The 22,391-nt window shown below is 49.2% G+C and overlaps 1 protein-coding gene across 3 annotated transcripts in view; it reads left to right on the top strand.

Moving 5' to 3' along the window:
• The window catches only part of homer2 (homer scaffold protein 2), a 129,243-nt gene that overhangs the window by 33,081 nt on the left and 73,771 nt on the right, over window positions 1-22,391 (top strand). For 2 of the 3 annotated variants that reach the window (XM_065012434.1, XM_065012433.1), the window contains exon 2: window positions 15,336-15,498. In XM_065012434.1, coding sequence (XP_064868506.1) covers window positions 15,336-15,498 — 163 coding nt within the window. The remainder of the gene's footprint in view (window positions 1-15,335; window positions 15,499-22,391) is intronic. The other variant, XM_065012435.1, reaches the window with a different exon arrangement.

Raw genomic sequence — 22,391 nt, 5'->3', positions numbered from 1 at the left:
CTGTCCTAGCGGTGCGTCTGTCCTAGCGGTGCGTGTGTCCTAGCGGTGCGTCTGTCCTAGCGGTGCGTCTGTCCTAGCGGTGCGTCTGTCCTAGCGGTCCGTCTGTCCTAGTGTCTGTCCTAGTGTCTGTCCTAGCGGTGCGTCTGTCCTAGCGGTCCGTCTGTCCTAGTGTCTGTCCTAGTGTCTGTCCTAGCGGTGCGTCTGTCCTAGCGGTCCGTCTGCGGTCCGTCTGTCCTAGCGGTGCGTCTGTCCTAGCGGTGCGTCTGTCCTAGCGGTGCGTCTGTCCTAGCGGTGCGTCTGTCCTAGCGGTGCGTCTGTCCTAGTGTCTGTCTGTCCTAGCGTCTGTCCTAGCGGTGCGTCTGTCCTAGCGGTGCGTCTGTCCTAGTGTCCGTCTGTCCTAGTGTCTGTCCTAGCGGTGCGTCTGTCCTAGCGGTGCGTCTGTCCTAGCGGTGCGTCTGTCCTAGCGGTGCGTCTGTCCTAGTGTCTGTCCTAGCGGTGCGTCTGTCCTAGTGTCTGTCCTAGCGGTGCGTCTGTCCTAGTGTCCGTCTGTCCTAGCGTCTGTCCTAGCGGTGCGTCTGTCCTAGTGGTGCGTCTGTCCTAGCGGTGCGTCTGTCCTAGTGTCCGTCTGTCCTAGCGTCTGTCCTAGCGGTGCGTCTGTCCTAGCGGTGCGTCTGTCCTAGCGGTGCGTCTGTCCTAGCGGTGCGTCTGTCCTAGCGGTCCGTCTGTCCTAGCGGTCCGTCTGTCCTAGCGGTGCGTCTGTCCTAGCGGTGCGTGTGTCCTAGCGGTGCGTCTGTCCTAGCGGTGCGTCTGTCCTAGCGGTGCGTCTGTCCTAGCGGTCCGTCTGTCCTAGTGTCTGTCCTAGTGTCTGTCCTAGCGGTGCGTCTGTCCTAGCGGTCCGTCTGTCCTAGTGTCTGTCCTAGTGTCTGTCCTAGTGTCTGTCCTAGCGGTGCGTCTGTCCTAGCGGTCCGTCTGTCCTAGCGGTCCGTCTGTCCTAGCGGTGCGTCTGTCCTAGCGGTGCGTCTGTCCTAGCGGTGCGTCTGTCCTAGTGTCTGTCTGTCCTAGCGTCTGTCCTAGCGTCTGTCCTAGCGGTGCGTCTGTCCTAGCGGTGCGTCTGTCCTAGTGTCCGTCTGTCCTAGTGTCTGTCCTAGCGGTGCGTCTGTCCTAGCGGTGCGTCTGTCCTAGCGGTGCGTCTGTCCTAGTGTCTGTCCTAGCGGTGCGTCTGTCCTAGTGTCTGTCCTAGCGGTGCGTCTGTCCTAGTGTCCGTCTGTCCTAGCGTCTGTCCTAGCGGTGCGTCTGTCCTAGCGGTGCGTCTGTCCTAGCGGTGCGTCTGTCCTAGCGGTGCGTCTGTCCTAGTGTCCGTCTGTCCTAGTGTCTGTCCTAGCGGTGCGTCTGTCCTAGCGGTGCGTCTGTCCTAGCGGTGCGTCTGTCCTAGCGGTGCGTCTGTCCTAGTGTCTGTCCTAGCGGTGCGTCTGTCCTAGTGTCTGTCCTAGCGGTGCGTCTGTCCTAGTCTGTCCCGTCTGTCCTAGTGTCTGTCCTAGCGGTGCGTCTGTCCTAGTGGTGCGTCTGTCTAGCGGTGCTTCTGTCCTAGTGTCCGTCTGTCCTAGCGTCTGTCCTAGCGGTGCGCGTCTGTCCTAGCGGTGCGTCTGTCCTAGCGGTGCGTCTGTCCTAGCGTCTGTCCTAGCGGTGTCTGTCCTAGTGTCTGTCCTAGCGGTGCGTCTGTCTAGCTGTCTGTCCTAGCGGTGCGTCTGTCCTAGTGTCTGTAGCGTCTGTCTGTCCTAGTGTCTGTCCTAGCGGTGCGTCTGTCCTAGTGTCTGTCCTAGCGGTGCGTCTGTCCTAGTGTCTGTCCTAGCGGTGCGTCTGTCCTAGTGTCTGTCCTAGCGGTGCGTCTGTCCTAGTGTCCGTCTGTCCTAGCGGTGCGTCTGTCCTAGTGTCTGTCCTAGCGGTGCGTCTGTCCTAGTGTCTGTCCTAGCGGTGCGTCTGTCCTAGTGTCTGTCCTAGCGGTGCGTCTGTCCTAGTGTCTGTCCTAGCGGTGCGTCTGTCCTAGTGTCTGTCCTAGTGTCTGTCCTAGCGGTGCGTCTGTCCTAGTGTCTGTCCTAGCGGTGCGTCTGTCCTAGTGTCTGTCCTAGCGGTGCGTCTGTCCTAGCGGTCCGTCTGTCCTAGTGTCTGTCCTAGCGGTGCGTCTGTCCTAGCGGTCCGTCTGTCCTAGTGTCTGTCCTAGTGTCTGTCCTAGCGGTGCGTCTGTCCTAGCGGTCCGTCTGTCCTAGTGTCTGTCCTAGCGGTGCGTCTGTCCTAGCGGTCCGTCTGTCCTAGTGTCTGTCCTAGTGTCTGTCCTAGCGGTGCGTCTGTCCTAGTGTCTGTCCTAGCGGTGCGTCTGTCCTAGCGGTGCGTCTGTCCTAGCGGTGCGTCTGTCCTAGTGTCTGTCCTAGCGGTGCGTCTGTCCTAGCGGTCCGTCTGTCCTAGTGTCTGTCCTAGTGTCTGTCCTAGCGGTGCGTCTGTCCTAGCGGTCCGTCTGTCCTAGTGTCTGTCCTAGCGGTGCGTCTGTCCTAGTGTCTGTCCTAGCGGTGCGTCTGTCCTAGTGTCTGTCCTAGCGGTGCGTCTGTCCTAGTGTCTGTCCTAGCGGTGCGTCTGTCCTAGTGTCTGTCCTAGCGGTGCGTCTGTCCTAGTGTCTGTCCTAGCGGTGCGTCTGTCCTAGTGTCTGTCCTAGCGGTGCGTCTGTCCTAGTGTCTGTCCTGTCCTGTCCTAGTGTCTGTCCTAGTGTCTGTCCCGGTCCGTCTGTCCGTGTCTGCGTCTGTCCTAGTGTTTGTCCTAGCGGTGCGTCTGTCCTAGCGGTGCGTCTGTCCTAGCGGTGCGTCTGTCCTAGTGTCTGTCCTAGCGGTGCGTCTGTCCTAGCGGTGCGTCTGTCCTAGTGTCTGTCCTAGCGGTGCGTCTGTCCTAGTGTCTGTCCTAGCGGTGCGTCTGTCCTAGTGTCTGTCCTAGCGGTGCGTCTGTCCTAGTGTCTGTCCTAGCGGTGCGTCTGTCCTAGTGTCTGTCCTAGCGGTGCGTCTGTCCTAGTGTCTGTCCTAGCGGTGCGTCTGTCCTAGTGTCTGTCCTAGCGGTGCGTCTGTCCTAGTGTCTGTCCTAGCGGTGCGTCTGTCCTAGTGTCTGTCCTAGCGGTGCGTCTGTCCTAGCGGTGCGTCTGTCCTAGCGGTGCGTCTGTCCTAGTGTCTGTCCTAGCGGTGCGTCTGTCCTAGCGGTCCGTCTGTCCTAGTGTCTGTCCTAGTGTCTGTCCTAGCGGTGCGTCTGTCCTAGCGGTCCGTCTGTCCTAGTGTCTGTCCTAGTGTCTGTCCTAGCGGTGCGTCTGTCCTAGCGGTCCGTCTGTCCTAGTGTCTGTCCTAGCGGTGCGTCTGTCCTAGTGTCTGTCCTAGCGTTGCGTCTGTCCTAGCGGTGCGTCTGTCCTAGCGGTGCGTCTGTCCTAGTGTCTGTCCTAGCGGTGCGTCTGTCCTAGTGTCTGTCCTAGCGGTGCGTCTGTCCTAGCGGTGCGTCTGTCCTAGCGGTGCGTCTGTCCGAGCGTCCGTCTGTCCTAGCGTCCGTCTGTCCTAGCGTCTGTCCTAGCGGTGCGTCTGTCTGTCTGTCCTAGCGTCTGTCTGTCCTAGCGTCTGTCTGTCCTAGCGTCTGTCTGTCCTAGCGTCTGTCTGTCCTAGCGTCTGTCTGTCCTAGCGTCTGTCCTAGCGTCTGTCTGTCCTAGCGTCTGTCCTAGCGTCTGTCTGTCCTAGCGTCTGTCCTAGCGTCTGACTGCAGTTGCTCTAGAACTTTGTGTATTCACCTTTAATGTTCTGTAGTACAAGAACTGGGGCGAGAGGGAGAGGGGGAGAGGGGGCGAGAGGGTAAGAGGGGGAGAGGGGCGAGAGTAAGAGGGGGAGAGGGGGCGAGAGGGAGAGGGGGAGAGGGGGCGAGAGGGAGAGAGGGGGAGAGGGGGCGAGAGTAAGAGGGGGCGAGAGGGAGAGGAAGAGGGGGCGAGAGGTAGCGGGGACGTAAGGAAAGAGAGTGAGGAGAGATTCAGTGATGCATTAATCCAGCCAACTGAACTACTATTCTCTAAACCGGCTGTTGACAGATTTAGTGTGAAGGGTGTGTGAATACTGTAGTGTGTGAACGTGAGGAAGTGTGCATGCTTGACAGATCTAACATGAGAGGTGTGTGAGCGGTGCATTTGTGAGCGTGTGTATGAACAGGAACTGTGTGTGTTTTAAGAGGAGGAGCATCGTTTCCACACTGATTTGTCAGACCAGATCATGAAAGTTTAATAAGATGTCTAATTCTTCTCTTTCATCTTACCTAAGAATGTTTTCACTGCTCAGCCCTCTGCTGTGAGCTACAGACATAATCAGCACTGTACGCTAGAGCCATAGACAGAACACACACACACACACACACACACACACACACACCCAGAACGCTGTGAGCTACAGACATAATCAGCACTGTACGCTAGAGCCATAGACAGAACACTGTGAGCTACAGACATAATCAGCACTGTACGCTAGAGCCATAGACAGAACAACACACACACACACACACACACACACACACACCCAGAACGCTGTGAGCTACAGACATAATCAGCACTGTACGCTAGAGCCATAGACAGAACACACACTCACACACACACACACACACACACACACACACAGAACGCTGTGAGGAACAGACACACACCCAGAACGCTCCATATCGCTGGGAGGCAGATCAAAGCCATGAGATATGCCCTCAACTAACAGCAGCATTAGCTTCCTACTGTTACACATTATAACGAACAGAAGAGTTCACTCCTACTGGCTTCTGGACATTCCCTGCTTGGATAAACACACACACATATACACCAGAGGAGGCTGGTGGGAGGAGCTATAGGAGGACAGGCTCATTATAATGGAGCAAATGGAACGTTATCATACCTCCTAGGATAAATCTATGTCCTGATAGGATACCTCCTAGTATAGACCTATGACCTGCTAGGATACCTCCTAGTATAGACCTATGACCAGCTAGGATACCTCCTAGTATAGATCTATGTCCTGCTAGGATACCTCCTAGTATAGATCTATGTCCTGCTAGGATACCTCCTAGTATAGATCTATGTCTTGCTAGGATACCTCCTAGTATAGATCTATGTCCTGCTAGGATACCTCCTAGTATAGATCTATGTCCTGCTAGGATACCTCCTAGTATAGATCTATGTCCTGCTAGTATAGATCTATGTCCTGCTAGGATACCTCCTAGTATAGATCTATGTCCTCCTAGTATAGATCTATGTCTTGCTAGGATACCTCCTAGTATAGATCTATGTCTTGCTAGGATAGATCTATGTCCTGCTAGGATACCTGCTAGTATAGGTCTATGTCCTGCTAGGATACCTCCTAGTATAGATATATGTCCTGCTAGGATACCTCCTAGTATAGATCTATGTCCTGCTAGGATACCTCCTAGTATAGATCTATGTCTTGCTAGGATACCTCCTAGTATAGATCTATGTCCTCCTAGTATAGATCTATGACCTACTAGGATACCTCCTAGTATAGATCTATGTCCTGCTAGGATACCTCCTAGTATAGATCTATGTCCTGCTAGTATAGATCTATGTCCTGCTAGGATACCTCCTAGTATAGATCTATGTCCTCCTAGTATAGATCTATGTCCTGCTAGGATACCTCCTAGTATAGATCTATGTCCTGCTAGGATACCTCCTAGTATAGATCTATGTCCTCCTAGTATAGATCTATGTCCTGCTAGGATACCTCCTAGTATAGATCTATGTCCTGCTAGTATAGATCTATGTCCTGCTAGGATACCTCCTAGTATAGATCTATGTCTTGCTAGGATACCTCCTAGTATAGATCTATGTCCTGCTAGGATACCTCCTAGTATAGATCTATGTCCTGCTAGGATACCTCCTAGTATAGATCTATGTCCTGCTAGGATACCTCCTAGTATAGATCTATGTCCTGCTAGGATACCTCCTAGTATAGATCTATGTCCTGCTAGGATACCTCCTAGTATAGATCTATGTCCTCCTAGTATAGATCTATGTCCTGCTAGGATACCTCCTAGTATAGATCTATGTCCTGCTAGTATAGATCTATGTCCTGCTAGGATACCTCCTAGTATAGATCTATGTCCTCCTAGTATAGATCTATGTCCTCCTAGTATAGATCTATGTCCTCCTAGGATAAATCTATGTCCTGTTAGGATACCTTAGTAGGGATGGAATATGAAAACATCTCTGCTGCCCTGTGGAGCGATGCCTATCGCCCTCTGGGTACTTATCAATAAAGCTGTGCTGAAATATAATGAAATTGTGTGTGTGTGTGTGTGTGTGTGTGTGTGTGTGTGTGTGTGTGTGTGTGTGTGCACTCTCTCCCACACGGAGTCCTACAGGTTCCACACACACACAACCACACTACAATCACATGCTGCATTTTACATTGGTTTGATTTCCTGGTTTGAATTTTTTTAAATCAAGTATGTAAATATAACCACAGAGAGTGTGGTAACAGGAAGGGATGGAAAGGTGGTGTTGTATTGTGGCAGGACCAGGTGAGGATGGACTGGCTGACTGGCTGACTGACTGACTCTGCACTGCGTGTTCAGCCTGTGTGTTTACTGAACACTGACTGTCTACTGGGAGATGGGTCGTGGCCACACCCACACACATCTTGCTTTCTGCATGAGTGTGTCAACACCCCCACCCCCTTCCCCCCCACCCACACACACATACAGAGCCCTCTGAGAATAGGACAGGAGGAGAGAAGAAGAGAGGAGACTGGTCTGTCTGCCAGGACGTAGATCCTATTGGCTGTCTCTAGCTCACTTTGACTTTGTCCTTTATAACTTCTAGTGTTGACCAAGCCTGTAGTCCTTTATAACATCCCATCTAGTGTTGACCAAGCCTGTAGTCCTTTATAACATCCCATCTAGTGTTGACCAAGCCTGTAGTCCTTTATAACATCCCATCTAGTGTTGACCAAGCCTGTAGTCCTTTATAACATCCCATCTAGTGTTGACCAAGCCTGTAGTCCTTTATAACATCCCATCTAGTGTTGACCAAGCCTGTAGTCCTTTATAACATCCCATCTAGTGTTGACCAAGCCTGTAGTCCTTTATAACATCCCATCTAGTGTTGACCAAGCCTGTAGTCCTTTATAACATCTAGTGTTGACCAAGCCTGTAGTCCTTTATAACATCCCATCTAGTGTTGACCAAGCCTGTAGTCCTTTATAACATCCCATCTAGTGTTGACCAAGCCTGTAGTCCTTTATAACATCCCATCTAGTGTTGACCAAGCCTGTAGTCCTTTATAACATCCCATCTAGTGTTGACCAAGCCTGTAGTCCTTTATAACATCCCATCTAGTGTTGACCAAGCCTGTAGTCCTTTATAACATCCCATCTAGTGTTGACCAAGCCTGTAGTCCTTTATAAATCCCATCTAGTGTTGACCAAGCCTGTAGTCCTTTATAACATCCCATCTAGTGTTGACCAAGCCTGTAGTCCTTTATAACATCCCATCTAGTGTTGACCAAGCCTGTAGTCCTTTATAACATCCCATCTAGTGTTGAACAAGCCTGTAGTCCTTTATAACATCCCATCTAGTGTTGACCAAGCCTGTAGTCCTTTATAACATCCCATCTAGTGTTGACCAAGCCTGTAGTCCTTTATAACATCCCATCTAGTGTTGACCAAGCCTGTAGTCCTTTATAACATCCCATCTAGTGTTGACCAAGCCTGTAGTCCTTTATAACATCCCATCTAGTGTTGACCAAGCCTGTAGTCCTTTATAACATCCCATCTAGTGTTGACCAAGCCTGTAGTCCTTTATAACATCCATCTAGTGTTGACCAAGCCTGTAGTCCTTTATAACATCCCATCTAGTGTTGACCAAGCCTGTAGTCCTTTATAACAGCCTGTAGTCCTATATCTAGTGTTGACCAAGCCTGTAACATCTTTTAGGCCAAGGGTAGTCCTTATATCCCATCTAGTGTTGACCAAGCCTGTAGTCCTTTATAAATCCCATCTAGTGTTGACCAAGCCTGTAGTCCTTTATAACATCCCATCTAGTGTTGACCAAGCCTGTAGTCCTTTATAACATCTAGTGTTGACCAAGCCTGTAGTCCTTTATAACATCCCATCTAGTGTTGACCAAGCCTGTAGTCCTTTATAACATCCCATCTAGTGTTGACCAAGCCTGTAGTCCTTTATAACATCCCATCTAGTGTTGACCAAGCCTGTAGTCCTTTATAACATCCCATCTAGTGTTGACCAAGCCTGTAGTCCTTTATAACATCCCATCTAGTGTTGACCAAGCCTGTAGTCCTTTATAACATCCCATCTAGTGTTGACCAGCCTGTAGTCCTTTATAACATCCCATCTAGTGTTGACCAAGCCTAGTAGTGTGACCAAGCCTGTAGTTATAACATCCCATCTAGTGTTGACCAAGCCTGTAGTCCGTGATTTATAACATCCCATCTAGTGTTGAGGTTCAAGCCTGTAGTCCTTTATAACATCCCATCTAGTGTTGACCAAGCCTGTAGTCCTTTATAACATCCCATCTAGTGTTGACCAAGCCTGTAGTCCTTTATAACATCCCATCTAGTGTTGACCAAGCCTGTAGTCCTTTATAACATCCCATCTAGTGTTGACCAAGCCTGTAGTCCTTTATAACATCCCATCTAGTGTTGACCAAGCCTGTAGTCCTTTATAACATCCCATCTAGTGTTGACCAAGCCTGTAGTCCTTTATAACATCTAGTGTTGAACAAGCCTGTAGTCCTTTATAACATCCCATCTAGTGTTGACCAAGCCTGTAGTCCTTTATAACATCCCATCTAGTGTTGACCAAGCCTGTAGTCCTTTATAACATCCCATCTAGTGTTGAACAAGCCTGTAGTCCTATATAACATCTAGTGTTGACCAAGCCTGTAGTCCTTTATAACATCCCATCTAGTGTTGACCAAGCCTGTAGTTTTTTATAACATCCCATCTAGTGTTGACCAAGCCTGTAGTCCTTTATAACATCCCATCTAGTGTTGACCAAGCCTGTAGTCCTTTATAACAGGGTTAATCTAGTGTTGACCAAGCCTGTAGTCCTTTATAACATCCCATCTAGTGTTGACCAAGCCTGTAGTCCTTTATAACATCCCATCTAGTGTTGACCAAGCCTGTAGTCCTTTATAACCTCCCATCTAGTGTTGACCAAGCCTGTAGTCCTTTATAACATCCCATCTAGTGTTGACCAAGCCTGTAGTCCTTTATAACATCCCATCTAGTGTTGACCAAGCCTGTAGTCCTTTATAACATCCCATCTAGTGTTGACCAAGCCTGTAGTCCTTTATAACATCCCGTAGTCCTGTTATCTAGTGTTGACCAAGCCTGTAGTCCTTTATAACATCCCATCTAGTGTTGACCAAGCCTGTAGTCCTTTATAACATCCCATCTAGTGTTGACCAAGCCTGTAGTCCTTTATAACATCTAGTGTTGACCAAGCCTGTAGTCCTTTATAACATCTAGTGTTGACCAAGCCTGTAGTCCTTTATAACATCCCATCTAGTGTTGACCAAGCCTGTAGTCCTTTATAACATCCCATCTAGTGTTGACCAAGCCTGTAGTCCTTTATAACATCCCATCTAGTGTTGACCAAGCCTGTAGTCCTTTATAACATCCCATCTAGTGTTGACCAAGCCTGTAGTCCTATATAACATCTAGTGTTGACCAAGCCTGTAGTCCTTTATAACATCCCATCTAGTGTTGACCAAGCCTGTAGTCCTATATAACATCCCATCTAGTGTTGACCAAGCCTGTAGTCCTATATAACTCCCATCTAGTGTTGACCAAGCCTGTAGTCCTTTATAACATCCCATCTAGTGTTGACCAAGCCTGTAGTCCTTTATAACATCCCATCTAGTGTTGACCAAGCCTGTAGTCCTTTATAACATGATGACTATGTTACTCCGGCAGGCCACATTTTGAACAGACTGTCGATCTAAGAGGACATTTTAAATGTGTGTCGCTGTGATTGTCCCTCATGTTAGTCATTGTTCAAATGGTTCCTGACTAACAGAGAGGTTGTGAGTTAATTTGTCCTAATGGAAAGTAGTCATGCTGGGAGAGATGCCTGAAGCTGTATCCTTCAAATGGCATTATAATCCAATCTGGGTCATCTAGATGCTATTTAATACCCGTTTTCCCATTGATTTGAAAACTCGACTGATGTCAAAGTCATCCCCCCCCTCTGATAGGCTGTGGAATATGTAGCCTTTTACATGTAAATCTTACATCCTTGTTGCCTACGTCCTTGTTGCCTACGTCCTTGTTGCCTACGTCCTTTTGCATATGTCCTTGTTGCCTACGTCCTTGTTGCCTACGTCCTTGTTGCCTACGTCCTTGTTGCCTACGCCCTTGTTGCCTACGCCCTTGTTGCCTACGTCCTTGTTGCCTACGCCCTTGTTGCCTACGTCCTTGGTGCCTACGCCCTTGGTGCCTACGTCCTTGTTGCCTACGTCCTTGTTGCCTACGTCCTTGTTGCCTACGTCCTTGTTGCCTACGTCCTTGTTGCCTACACCTTGTTGCCTACACCCTTGTTGCCTACATCCTTGTTGCCTACGCCCTTGTTGCCTACGTCCTTGTTGCCTACACCCTTGATGATGTCCGAAATGCAAGAATCACAGTTGATAATCTTCCTAACAGATGTCCACCAGACGACACACAGAGACCAGGGGGCTGCAGAGGTTTAAACCGTCTTAAATATTGATGGGGGGGGGTGATAGACATATCGTGATATTTTTGGATGATATTATATCGATATTTGACTCCAAATATGGATTTATAAATCAACAAAGTGTTTATGTACCTACAGTACCTGTCTAAAGTTTGGACACACCTTCTCATTCCAGGGTTTTTCTTTATTTTTACTATTTCCTACATTGTAGAATAATAGTGAAGACATCAAAACTATGAATAAAAAAAATATAGTAGTAACCAACAAAGTGTTAAACAAATCAAAATATATTTTAGAGTTTAGATTCTTCAAAGTAGCCACCCTTTGCCTTGATGACAGCGTTGCGTTGATAACACTCTTGGCATTCTCTCAGAAGTGGAACTCTGTAAGGTCGTCGGCTGCCGTACCCCATTCGTGTTCAAGGTCACGACGAGTTGTGTGTTATTTTATGCACCACGTTGAGCTGGACTGTAGGTCGACTAAGTGTCGTCCTTCTGTTGAGCTGGACTGTATAAGTCGACTAACTGTAGCCCTTCTGTTGAGCTGGACTGTAGGTCGACTAACTGTCGTCCTTCTGTTGAGCTGGACTGTATAAGTCGACTAACTGTAGCCCTTCTGTTGAGCTGGACTGTAGGTCGACTAACTGTAGCCCTTCTGTTGAGCTGGACTGTAGGTCGACTAACTGTAGTCCTTCTGTTGAGCTGGACTGTAGGTCGACTAACTGTAGCCCTTCTGTTGAGCTGGACTGTATAAGTCGACTAACTAGCTCTTCTGTTGAGCTGGACTGTAGGTCGACTAACTGTAGTCCTTCTGTTGAGCTGGACTGTAGGTCGACTAACTGTAGCTCTTCTGTTGAGCTGGACTGTATAAGTCGACTAACTAGTTCTTCTGTTGAGCTGGACTGTATAAGTCGACTAACTGTAGCCCTTCTGTTGAGCTGGACTGTATAAGTCGACTAACTAGTTCTTCTGTTGAGCTGGACTGTAGGTCGACTAACTGTAGTCCTTCTGTTGAGCTGGACTGTATAAGTCGACTAACTGTAGCTCTTCTGTTGAGCTGGACTGTAGGTCGACTAACTGTAGCCCTTCTGTTGAGCTGGACTGTATATGTCGACTAACTAGCTCTTCTGTTGAGCTGGACTGTAGGTCGACTAACTGTAGTCCTTCTGTTGAGCTGGACTGTAGGTCGACTAACTGTAGTCCTTCTGTTGAGCTGGACTGTATATGTCGACTAACTAGCTCTTCTGTTGAGCTGGACTGTATATGTCGACTAACTGTAGCCCTTCTGTTGAGCTGGACTGTATATATTTATTTAATTTAGCTCTTCTGTTGAGCTGGACTGTATAAGTCGATTTATTTAGTTCTTCTGTTGAGCTGGACTGTATATGTCGACTAACTAGCTCTTCTGTTGAGCTGGACTGTAGGTCAGACTAACTGTAGTCCTTCTGTTGAGCTGGACTACAAGGTGACTAACTGTAGTCCTTCTGTTAGCTGGACTGTATAGACTAACTAGCTCTTTGTTGAGCTGGACTGTATATGTCGACTAACTGTAGCCCTTCTGTTGAGCTGGACTGTATATGTCGACTAACTAGCTCTTCTGTTGAGCTGGACTGTAGGTCGACTAACTGTAGCCCTTCTGTTGAGCTGGACTGTATATGTCGACTAACTAGCTCTTCTGTTGAGCTGGACTGTAGGTCGACTAACTGTAGTCCTTCTGTTGAGCTGGACTGTAGGTCGACTAACTGTAGTCCTTCTGTTGAGCTGGACTGTATATGTCGACTAACTAGCTCTTCTGTTGAGCTGGACTGTATATGTCGACTAACTGTAGCCCTTCTGTTGAGCTGGACTGTATATGTCGACTAACTAGCTCTTCTGTTGAGCTGGACTGTATAAGTCGACTAACTAGCTCTTCTGTTGAGCTGGACTGTATATGTCGACTAACTAGCTCTTCTGTTGAGCTGGACTGTAGGTCGACTAACTGTAGTCCTTCTGTTGAGCTGGACTGTAGGTCGACTAACTGTAGTCCTTCTGTTGAGCTGGACTGTATAAGTCGACTAACTGTAGCCCTTCTGTTGAGCTGGACTGTAGGTCGACTAACTGTATGTGTGTGTGTGTGTGTGTGTGTGTGTGTGTGTGTGTGTGTTGTATTCTTAGTAGGTAGCGTTAGCTAGCTCTAATAGTCTGACCCTGCACCTTAACACAGGTATGTTTCATCCTATAGCTTGTTCTCCATCTTTAAATTGTGAGCCATTGTGTTTTCAACACTTTTTATTTTATTTCCCTGACTGATCAACATTTAGTTTTCTCATGTCTCTCTTCTCTCTGCAGCAGCAATTAACTTAAACATGAACTCTGTAACACATTAAAGTTACAACATATAGTGAGCAATATGTGTGGAACATCAAATCACAATAGAATCTTGGTTGAGAATTGTGAAAATCACACCTAAAGTATGGTGGTGATATGGAATCACACCTAAAGTATGGTGGTGATATGGAATCACACCTAAAGTATGGTGGTGATATGGAATCACACCTAAAGTATGGTGGTGATATGGAATCACACCTAAAGTATGGTGGTGATATGGAATCACACCTAAAGTATGGTGGTGATATGGAATCACACCTAAAGTATGGTGGTGATATGGAATCACACCTAAAGTATGGTGGTGATATGGAATCCACCTAAAGTATGGTGGTGATATGGAATCACCTAAAGTATGGTGGTGATATGGAATCACACCTAAAGTATGGTGGTGATATGGAATCACACCTAAAGTATGGTGGTGATATGGAATCACACCTAAAGTATGGTGGTGATATGGAATCACACCTAAAGTATGGTGGTGATATGGAATCACACCTAAAGTATGGTGGTGATATGGAGTCCCACCTAAAGTATGGTGGTGATATGGAATCACACCTAAAGTATGGTGGTGATATGGAATCACACCTAAAGTATGGTGGTGATATGGAATCACACCTAAAGTATGGTGGTGATATGGAATCACACCTAAAGTATGGTGGTGATATGGAATCACACCTAAAGTATGGTGGTGATATGGAATCGCACCTAAAGTATGGTGGTGATATGGAATCACACCTAAAGTATGGGGGTGATATGGAATCGTGATGTCCTCAGCAAGTACCAGCCTTAGTCTTAATGCAGCCGGGTATTAAAACAGCTGACCAGGAGGACTCTGATACCCTGTGAGCAGCTGAGACTGTGTCTGTGGTGGTGTTTCTTCTCCCTATAACGTGATAGGGCTCGTGTAGTGCCTGTGTTTCTTCTCCCTATAACGTGATAGGGCTCGTGTAGTGCCTGTGTTTCTTCTCCCTATAACGTGATAGGGCTCGTGTAGTGCCTGTGTTTCTTCTCCCTATAACGTGATAGGGCTCGTGTAGTGCCTGTGTTTCTTCTCCCTATAACGTGATAGGGCTCGTGTAGTGCCTGTGTGTTTTTCTTCCCTCCTGTGAGAGGCTTGAGCTGATGAAGTGCTAATTGGCTGCGGGTTGCCAGGTGATTCCAGGGTTAGTGTTACATTAACACCTGCTCTCCACTGGGAGGGACACTGAGGATCTGGCATCCCAGGTGACTGCTACAGGAATATGTTACGCTGCAGCAGGCTAAACTACTGACCTGGATCTCTCCCAGTACTCAACTCACACCACAGAACCTGACCTGCTGTCATCTACTGACCTGGATCTCTCCCAGTACTCAACTCACACCACAGAACCTGACCTGCTGTCATCTACTGACCTGGATCTCTCCCAGTACTCAACTCACACCACAGAACCTGACCTGCTGTCATCTACTGACCTGGATCTCTCCCAGTACTCAACTCACACCACAGAACCTGACCTACTGTCATCTACTGACCTGGATCTCTCCCAGTACTCAACTCACACCACAGAACCTGACCTGCTGTCATCTACTGACCTGGATCTCTCCCAGTACTCAACTCACACCACAGAACCTGACCTGCTGTCATCTACTGACCTGGATCTCTCCCAGTACTCAACTCACACCACAGAACCTGACCTGCTGTCATCTACTGACCTGGATCTCTCCCAGTACTCAACTCACACCACACAACCTGACTACTGTCATCTACTGACCTGGATCTCTCCCAGTACTCAACTCACACCACACAACCTGACTACTGTCATCTACTGACCTGGATCTCTCCCAGTACTCAACTCAACTCACACCACACAACCTGACCTACTGTCATCTAGTTCTTATGTGTTTTTGACTTGTGTTACTTTCAGTATTTCCAGGATAATGCATGTGCTCTTAGACTGACCTATAGAATACATGGGAGTTTCTAACACCCCAAACCATTAATTACTAGAACTTCCAACCCAAACTAGAGGTCTCCTAATCTTCTCCTTCTCATCCCTCTCTCTGCCTCTCTCACCCCCCTCTCGCTCCTCCTCCTCCTCTTTCCCTCTCTCCTCCTCCTCTCCCTCTCTCTCTTCCTCCTCTTTCCCTCTCTCCTCCTCCTCCTCTTTCCCTCTCTCCTCCTCCCCCCTCTCTCGCCCCCCTCTCTCCTCCTCCTCTTTCCCTCTCTCTTCTTCGTCCCGTGCAGGGAGCAGCCAATCTTCACCACCAGGGCCCATGTGTTCCAGATTGACCCGACCACCAAGAAGAACTGGGTCCCAGCCAGCAAACAGGCAGTCACCGTTTCCTACTTCTACGACTCCACACGCAACAGCTACCGCATCATCAGTGTAGATGGATCCAAGGTAGGGGTGAGTGTGTTAGGGTTGGGAGGACGTGTTCGGGTGGTGGGGAGTCAGGACGTGTCTGGATGTCTCTGGAGTGAGTGTGTTAGGGTTGGGAGGACGTGTTCGGGTGGTGGGGAGTCAGGACGTGTCTGGATGTCTCTGGAGTGAGTGTGTTAGGGTTGGGAGGACGTGTTCGGGTGGTGGGGAGTCAGGACGTGTCTGGATGTCTCTGGAGAGAGTGTGTTAGGGTTGGGAGGACGTGTTCGGGTGGTGGGGAGTCAGGACGTGTCCGGATGTCTCTGGAGAGAGTGTGTTAGGGTTGGGAGGACGTGTCTGGATGTCTCTGGAGTGAGTGTGTTAGGGTTGGGAGGACGTGTTCGGGTGGTGGGGAGTCAGGACGTGTCTGGATGTCTCTGGAGTGAGTGTGTTAGGGTTGGGAGGACGTGTTCGGGTGGTGGGGAGTCAGGACGTGTCCGGATGTCTCTGGAGAGAGTGTGTTAGGGTTGGGAGGACGTGTCTGGATGTCTCTGGAGTGAGTGTGTTAGGGTTGGGAGGACGTGTTCGGGTGGTGGGGAGTCAGGACGTGTCCGGATGTCTCTGGAGTGAGTGTGTTAGGTTTGGGAGGATGTGTTCGGGTGGTGGGGAGTCAGGACGTGTCTGGATGTCTCTGGAGTGAGTGTGTTAGGGTTGGGAGGACGTGTTCGGGTGGTGGGGAGTCAGGACGTGTCTGGATGTCTCTGGAGTGAGTGTGTTAGGGTTGGGAGGACGTGTTCGGGTGGTGGGGAGTCAGGACGTGTCTGGATGTCTCTGGAGTGAGTGTGTTAGGGTTGGGAGGACGTGTCTGGATGTCTCTGGAGTGAGTGTGTTAGGGTTGGGAGGACGTGTTCGGGTGGTGGGGAGTCAGGACGTGTCCGCATGTCTCTGTCCGCATGTCTCTGTCCGCATGTCTCTGTCTGGATGTCTCTGTCTGTCTGGACAGATGTCTCTGTCTGGATGTCTCTGTCTGTCTGGACGGATGTCTCTGTCTTGGATGTCCCTGGCTGTCTGTCCGGATGTCTCTGTCTTGGATGTCCCTGGCTGTCTGGACGGATATCCCTGGCTGTCTGGACGGATGTCTCTGTCTGGCTGTCTGGACGGATGTCTCTGTCTGGCTGTCTGGACGGATGTCTCTGTCTGGACGGATGTCTCTGTCTGGCTGTCTGGACGGATGTCTCTGTCTGGACGGATGTCTCTGTCAGGACGGCTGGCTGTGACACGTGGAACAGGGCTGGACGGCTGGCTGTGTTACGTGGAACAGGTTTGGACGGCTGGCTGTGTTACGTGGAACAGGGCTGGACGGCTGGCTGTGTCACGTGGAACAGGGTTGGACGGCTGGCTGTGTTACGTGGAACAGGGCTGGACGGCTGGCTGTGTTACGTGGAACAGGGCTGGACGGCTGGCTGTGTCACGTGGAACAGGGCTGGACGGCTGGCTGTGTCACGTGGAACAGGGCTGGACGGCTGGCTGTGTCACGTGGAACAGGGCTGGACGGCTGGCTGTGTCACGTGGAACAGGGCTGGACGGCTGGCTGTGTCACATGGAACAGGGTTGGACGGCTGGCTGTGACACATGGAACAGGGTTGGACGGCTGGCTGTGACACGTGGAACAGGGCTGGACGGCTGGCTGTGACACGTGGAACAGGGCTGGACGGCTGGCTGTGTTACATGGGAACAGGGCTGGACGGCTGGTTGTGTTACATGGGAACAGGGCTGGACGGCTGGCTGTGTCACGTGGAACAGGGTTGGACGGCTGGCTGTGTCACATGGGAACAGGGCTGGACGGCTGGCTGTGTCACATGGGAACAGGGCTGGACGGCTGGCTGTGTCATATGGGAACAGGGCTGGACGGCTGGCTGTGTCACATGGAACAGGGCTGGACGGCTGGCTGTGTCACATGGAACAGGGCTGGACGGCTGGCTGTGTTACGTGGAACAGGGCTGGACGGCTGGCTGTGTTACATGGAACAGGGCTGGACGGCTGGCTGTGTCACGTGGAACAGGGCTGGACGGCTGGCTGTGTCACGTGGAACAGGGTTGGACGGCTGGCTGTGTTACATGGAACAGGGCTGGACGGCTGGCTGTGTCACGTGGAACAGGGCTGGACGGCTGGCTGTGTTACGTGGAACAGGGCTGGACGGCTGGCTGTGTTACGTGGAACAGGGCTGGACGGCTGGCTGTGTTACGTGGAACAGGGCTGGACGGCTGGTGAAATGACTGAAACAAATGTTTATCTCTTATCTCTTTCCTCTCAACTAGGGTTGTCCCCGACAACAAACTATCTTAGACAACCAGATATAGACGCATCCTCTGTGTTGTAATCAAATCAACTATATTCACTGAGCTTGTCTGATGCTTTAAGGGAACTGTTTGATGAAATCATTTAAGACAAGCGAATGAGTAGAGGGAGTCCGAGCGCATTTGATTTGATCGTGCTGAGACTTGCTGCTCTGTGTTAATGATATATTTCTGTTTTAACAGAGAGTGACTGTGTGACTCGTTTGACTCTCTCTCTCTCTCTCTCTGCTGCATCGACCACAGAGAACTACACGTCTTTATCTCTCTCTCTCTGCTGCATCGACCACAGAGAACTACACGTCTTTATCTCTCTCTCTCTGCTGCATCGACCACAGAGAACTACAAGTCTTTATATCTCTCTCTCTCTCTCTGCTGCATCGACCACAGAGAACTACAAGTCTTTATCTCCTCTCTCTCTCTCTCTCTCTCTCTCTGCTGCATCGACCACAGAGAACTACAAGTCTTTATCTCTCTCTCTCTGCTGCATCGACCACAGAGAACTACAAGTCTTTATCTCTCTCTCTCTCTGCTGCATCGACCACAGAGAACTACAAGTCTTTATCTCTCTCTCTCTCTGCTGCATCGACCACAGAGAACTACACGTCTTTATCTCTCTCTCTCTGCTGCATCGACCACAGAGAACTACAAGTCTTTATCTCTCTCTCTCTGCTGCATCGACCACAGAGAACTACAAGTCTTTATCTCTCTCTCTCTGCTGCATCGACCACAGAGAACTACACGTCTTTATCTCTCTCTCTGCTGCATCGACCACAGAGAACTACAAGTCTTTTCTCTCTCTCTCTCTGCTGCATCGACCACAGAGAACTACAAGTCTTTATCTCTCTCTCTGCTGCATCGACCACAGAGAACTACAAGTCTTTATCTCTCTCTCTCTGCTGCATCGACCACAGAGAACTACAAGTCTTTATCTCTCTCTCTCTGCTGCATCGACCACAGAGAACTACAAGTCTTTATCTCTCTCTCTCTGCTGCATCGACCACAGAGAACTACAAGTCTTTATCTCTCTCTCTCTGCTGCATCGACCACAGAGAACTACACGTCTTTATCTCTCTCTCTCTGCTGCATCGACCACAGAGAACTACACGTCTTTATCTCTCTCTCTCTCTGCTGCATCGACCACAGAGAACTACAAGTCTTTATCTCTCTCTCTCTGCTGCATCGACCACAGAGAACTACACGTCTTTATCTCTCTCTCTCTGCTGCATCGACCACAGAGAACTACACGTCTTTATCGCTCTCTCTCTGCTGCATCGACCACAGAGAACTACAAGTCTTTATCTCTCTCTCTCTGCTGCATCGACCACAGAGAACTACAAGTCTTTATCTCTCTCTCTCTGCTGCATCGACCACAGAGAACTACAAGTCTTTATCTCTCTCTCTCTGCTGCATCGACCACAGAGAACTACACGTCTTTATCTCTCTCTCTGCTGCATCGACCACAGAGAACTACAAGTCTTTATCTCTCTCTCTCTGCTGCATCGACCACAGAGAACTACACGTCTTTATCTCTCTCTCTGCTGCATCGACCACAGAGAACTACAAGTCTTTATCTCTCTCTCTCTGCTGCATCGACCACAGAGAACTACACGTCTTTATCTCTCTCTCTCTGCTGCATCGACCACAGAGAACTACAAGTCTTTATCTCTCTCTCTCTCTGCTGCATCGACCACAGAGAACTACACGTCTTTATCTCTCTCTCTCTGCTGCATCGACCACAGAGAACTACAAGTCTTTATCTCTCTCTCTCTCGGCTGCATCGACCACAGAGAACTACACGTCTTTATCTCTCTCTCTCTGCTGCATCGACCACAGAGAACTACACGTCTTTATCTCTCTCTCTCTCTCTCTGCTGCATCGACCACAGAGAACTACACGTCTTTCTCTCTCTCTCTGCTGCATCGACCACAGAGAACTACACGTCTTTATCTCTCTCTCTGCTGCATCGACCACAGAGAACTACACGTCTTTATCACGCTGTCCATGTTGCCATTTCTGACTGAAAAGTTCTGTTACTGAAATCCCTCATTTTGTTTTAGGAAAAACATTCCCTCAATCCCCTTCGCTCTCTTTACGTGACACATGTATGCATCACATGTGCGTGACGAATAGGACCTGACCTGTAGCGTAGCATAATCACATCCATAGGACCTGACCTGTAGCGTAGCATAATCACATCAATATGACCTGTAGCGTAGCATAATCACATCCATAGGACCTGACCTGTAGCGTAGCGTAGCGTAATCACATCAATATGACCTGACCTGTAGAGTAGCATAATCACATCCATAGGACCTGACCTGTAGCGTAGCGTAGCGTAGCGTAGCGTAGCGTAATCACATCCATAGGACCTGACCTGTAGCGTAGCATAATCACATCCATAGGACCTGACCTGTAGCGTAGCGTAATCACATCCATAGGACCTGACCTGTAGCGTAGCGTAATCACATCCATAGGACCTGACCTGTAGAGTAGCATAATCACATCCATAGGACCTGACCTGTAGAGTAGCATAATCACATCCATAGGACCTGACCTGTAGCGTAGCATAATCACATCCATAGGACCTGACCTGTAGCGTAGCATAATCACATCAATAGGACCTGTAGAGTAGCATAATCACATCAATAGGACCTGTAGAGTAGCATAATCACATCCATAGGACCTGACCTGTAGCGTAGCATAATCACATCCATAGGACCTGACCTGTAGCGTAGCATAATCACATCCATAGGACCTGACCTGTAGAGTAGCATAATCACATCAATATGACCTGACCTGTAGCGTAGCATAATCACATCCATAGGACCTGACCTGTAGAGTAGCATAATCACATCCATAGGACCTGACCTGTAGAGTAGCATAATCACATCCATAGGACCTGACCTGTAGCGTAGCATAATCACATCCATAGGACCTGACCTGTAGCGTAGCGTAGCGTAATCACATCAATAGGACCTGACCTGTAGCGTAGCGTAATCACATCAATAGGACCTGACCTGTAGCGTAGCGTAGCGTAATCACATCAATAGGACCTGTAGAGTAGCATAATCACATCCATAGGACCTGACCTGTAGAGTAGCATAATCACATCAATAGGACCTGACCTGTAGCGTAGCATAATCACATCAATAAATTGGTTATAAGAAACTCGGAACACGTGACGGCAAAATGGATGCAGAGGACGTGACAAATTAACTGGAAACGGGGGCAGCTTATCCACAAGATGTTGGAACATTGCTGGAGAGGAATTGATTCTGTTCAGCCACAAGCATTAGTGAGGTCGGGCACTGTTGGGCTAATTAGGCCTGGCTCGCAGTCAGTGTTCCAATTCATCCCAAAGTTGTTCAATGGGGTTGAGGTCAGGGCTCTGTGCATACCAGACACGTTTTTCCATACCGATCTGAACAAACCATTTCTGCTTTGTGCACGGGGGGCATTGTCATGCTGAAACAGGAAAGAGCCTTCCCCAAACTGTTGCCATAAAGTTGGAAGGACAGAATGGTCTAGAATGTCATCATTGTATGCTGTAGTGTTAATATTTCTCTTCACTGGAACTAAGGGCCCGAACCATGAAAAACAGCCCCAGACCATTATTCCTCCTCCACCAAACTTTACAGTTGGCACTACGCATTCGGGAAGGTAGCGTTCTCCTGGCATCCTCCAAACCCAGATACGTCCATTGGACTGCCAGATGGTGAAGTGTGATTCATCACTCTAGAGAAAGCGTTTCCACTGGTCCAGAGTCCAATGGCGGCGAGCTTTACACCACTCCAGCCGACTCTTGTCATTGCGCATGGTGATCTTAGGCTTGTGTGCGGCTGCTCGGCCTTGGAAAGCCATTTCATGGAGCTTCCGCACAAACAGTTCTTGTGCTGACGTTGCTTCCAGAGGCAGTTTGGAACTTGGTAGTGGAGTGTTGCAACCGAGGACAGATGATTTTTACACGCTACACGCTTCAGCACTCACCAGTCCCGTTCTGTGAGTTTGTGCGGCCTACCACTTCGCAGCTGAGCCGTTGTTGCTCCTAGACGTTTCCACTTCACAATAACAGCACTTCCAGTTGACCCGGGGCAGCTCTAGGAGGGCAGACATTGGACGTACTGACTTGTTAGGAAGGTGGCTCCCTATGACGGTGCCTCGTTGAAAGTCACAGAGCTCTTCAGTAAGGCCATTCGACTGCCAATGTTTGTCTATGGAGATTGCATGGCAGTGTGCCCGATATTATACACCTGTCAGCAATGGGTGTGGTTGAAATAGCCCGAAATCCACTAATTTGAAGGGGTGTCCACATACTTTTGTGTATAAATGGATGATTTATTAAAGCCAGGCACATTTAACAGTTAGGCTATTGATTATAGACCGAATTAAGTTGGTGTTTCCTTGCCTTTTAATTGTTTAACACAATTGAGGAGGAAGTGCTCTTTTCCTCGTCTTCTCACTCCACTGGGCTGTTTCCTCGTCTCCTCACTCCACTGGGCTGTTTCCTCGTCTCCTCACTCCACTGGGCTGTTTCCTCGTCTCCTCACTCCACTGGGCTGTTTCCTCGTCTCCTCACTCCACTGC

The sequence above is a fragment of the Oncorhynchus nerka genome, linkage group LG27, assembly GCF_034236695.1.
Source record: "Oncorhynchus nerka isolate Pitt River linkage group LG27, Oner_Uvic_2.0, whole genome shotgun sequence".
Taxonomy (NCBI): Eukaryota; Metazoa; Chordata; class Actinopteri; order Salmoniformes; family Salmonidae; genus Oncorhynchus; species Oncorhynchus nerka.
This window is presented reverse-complemented; position numbering and strand designations above follow the sequence as displayed.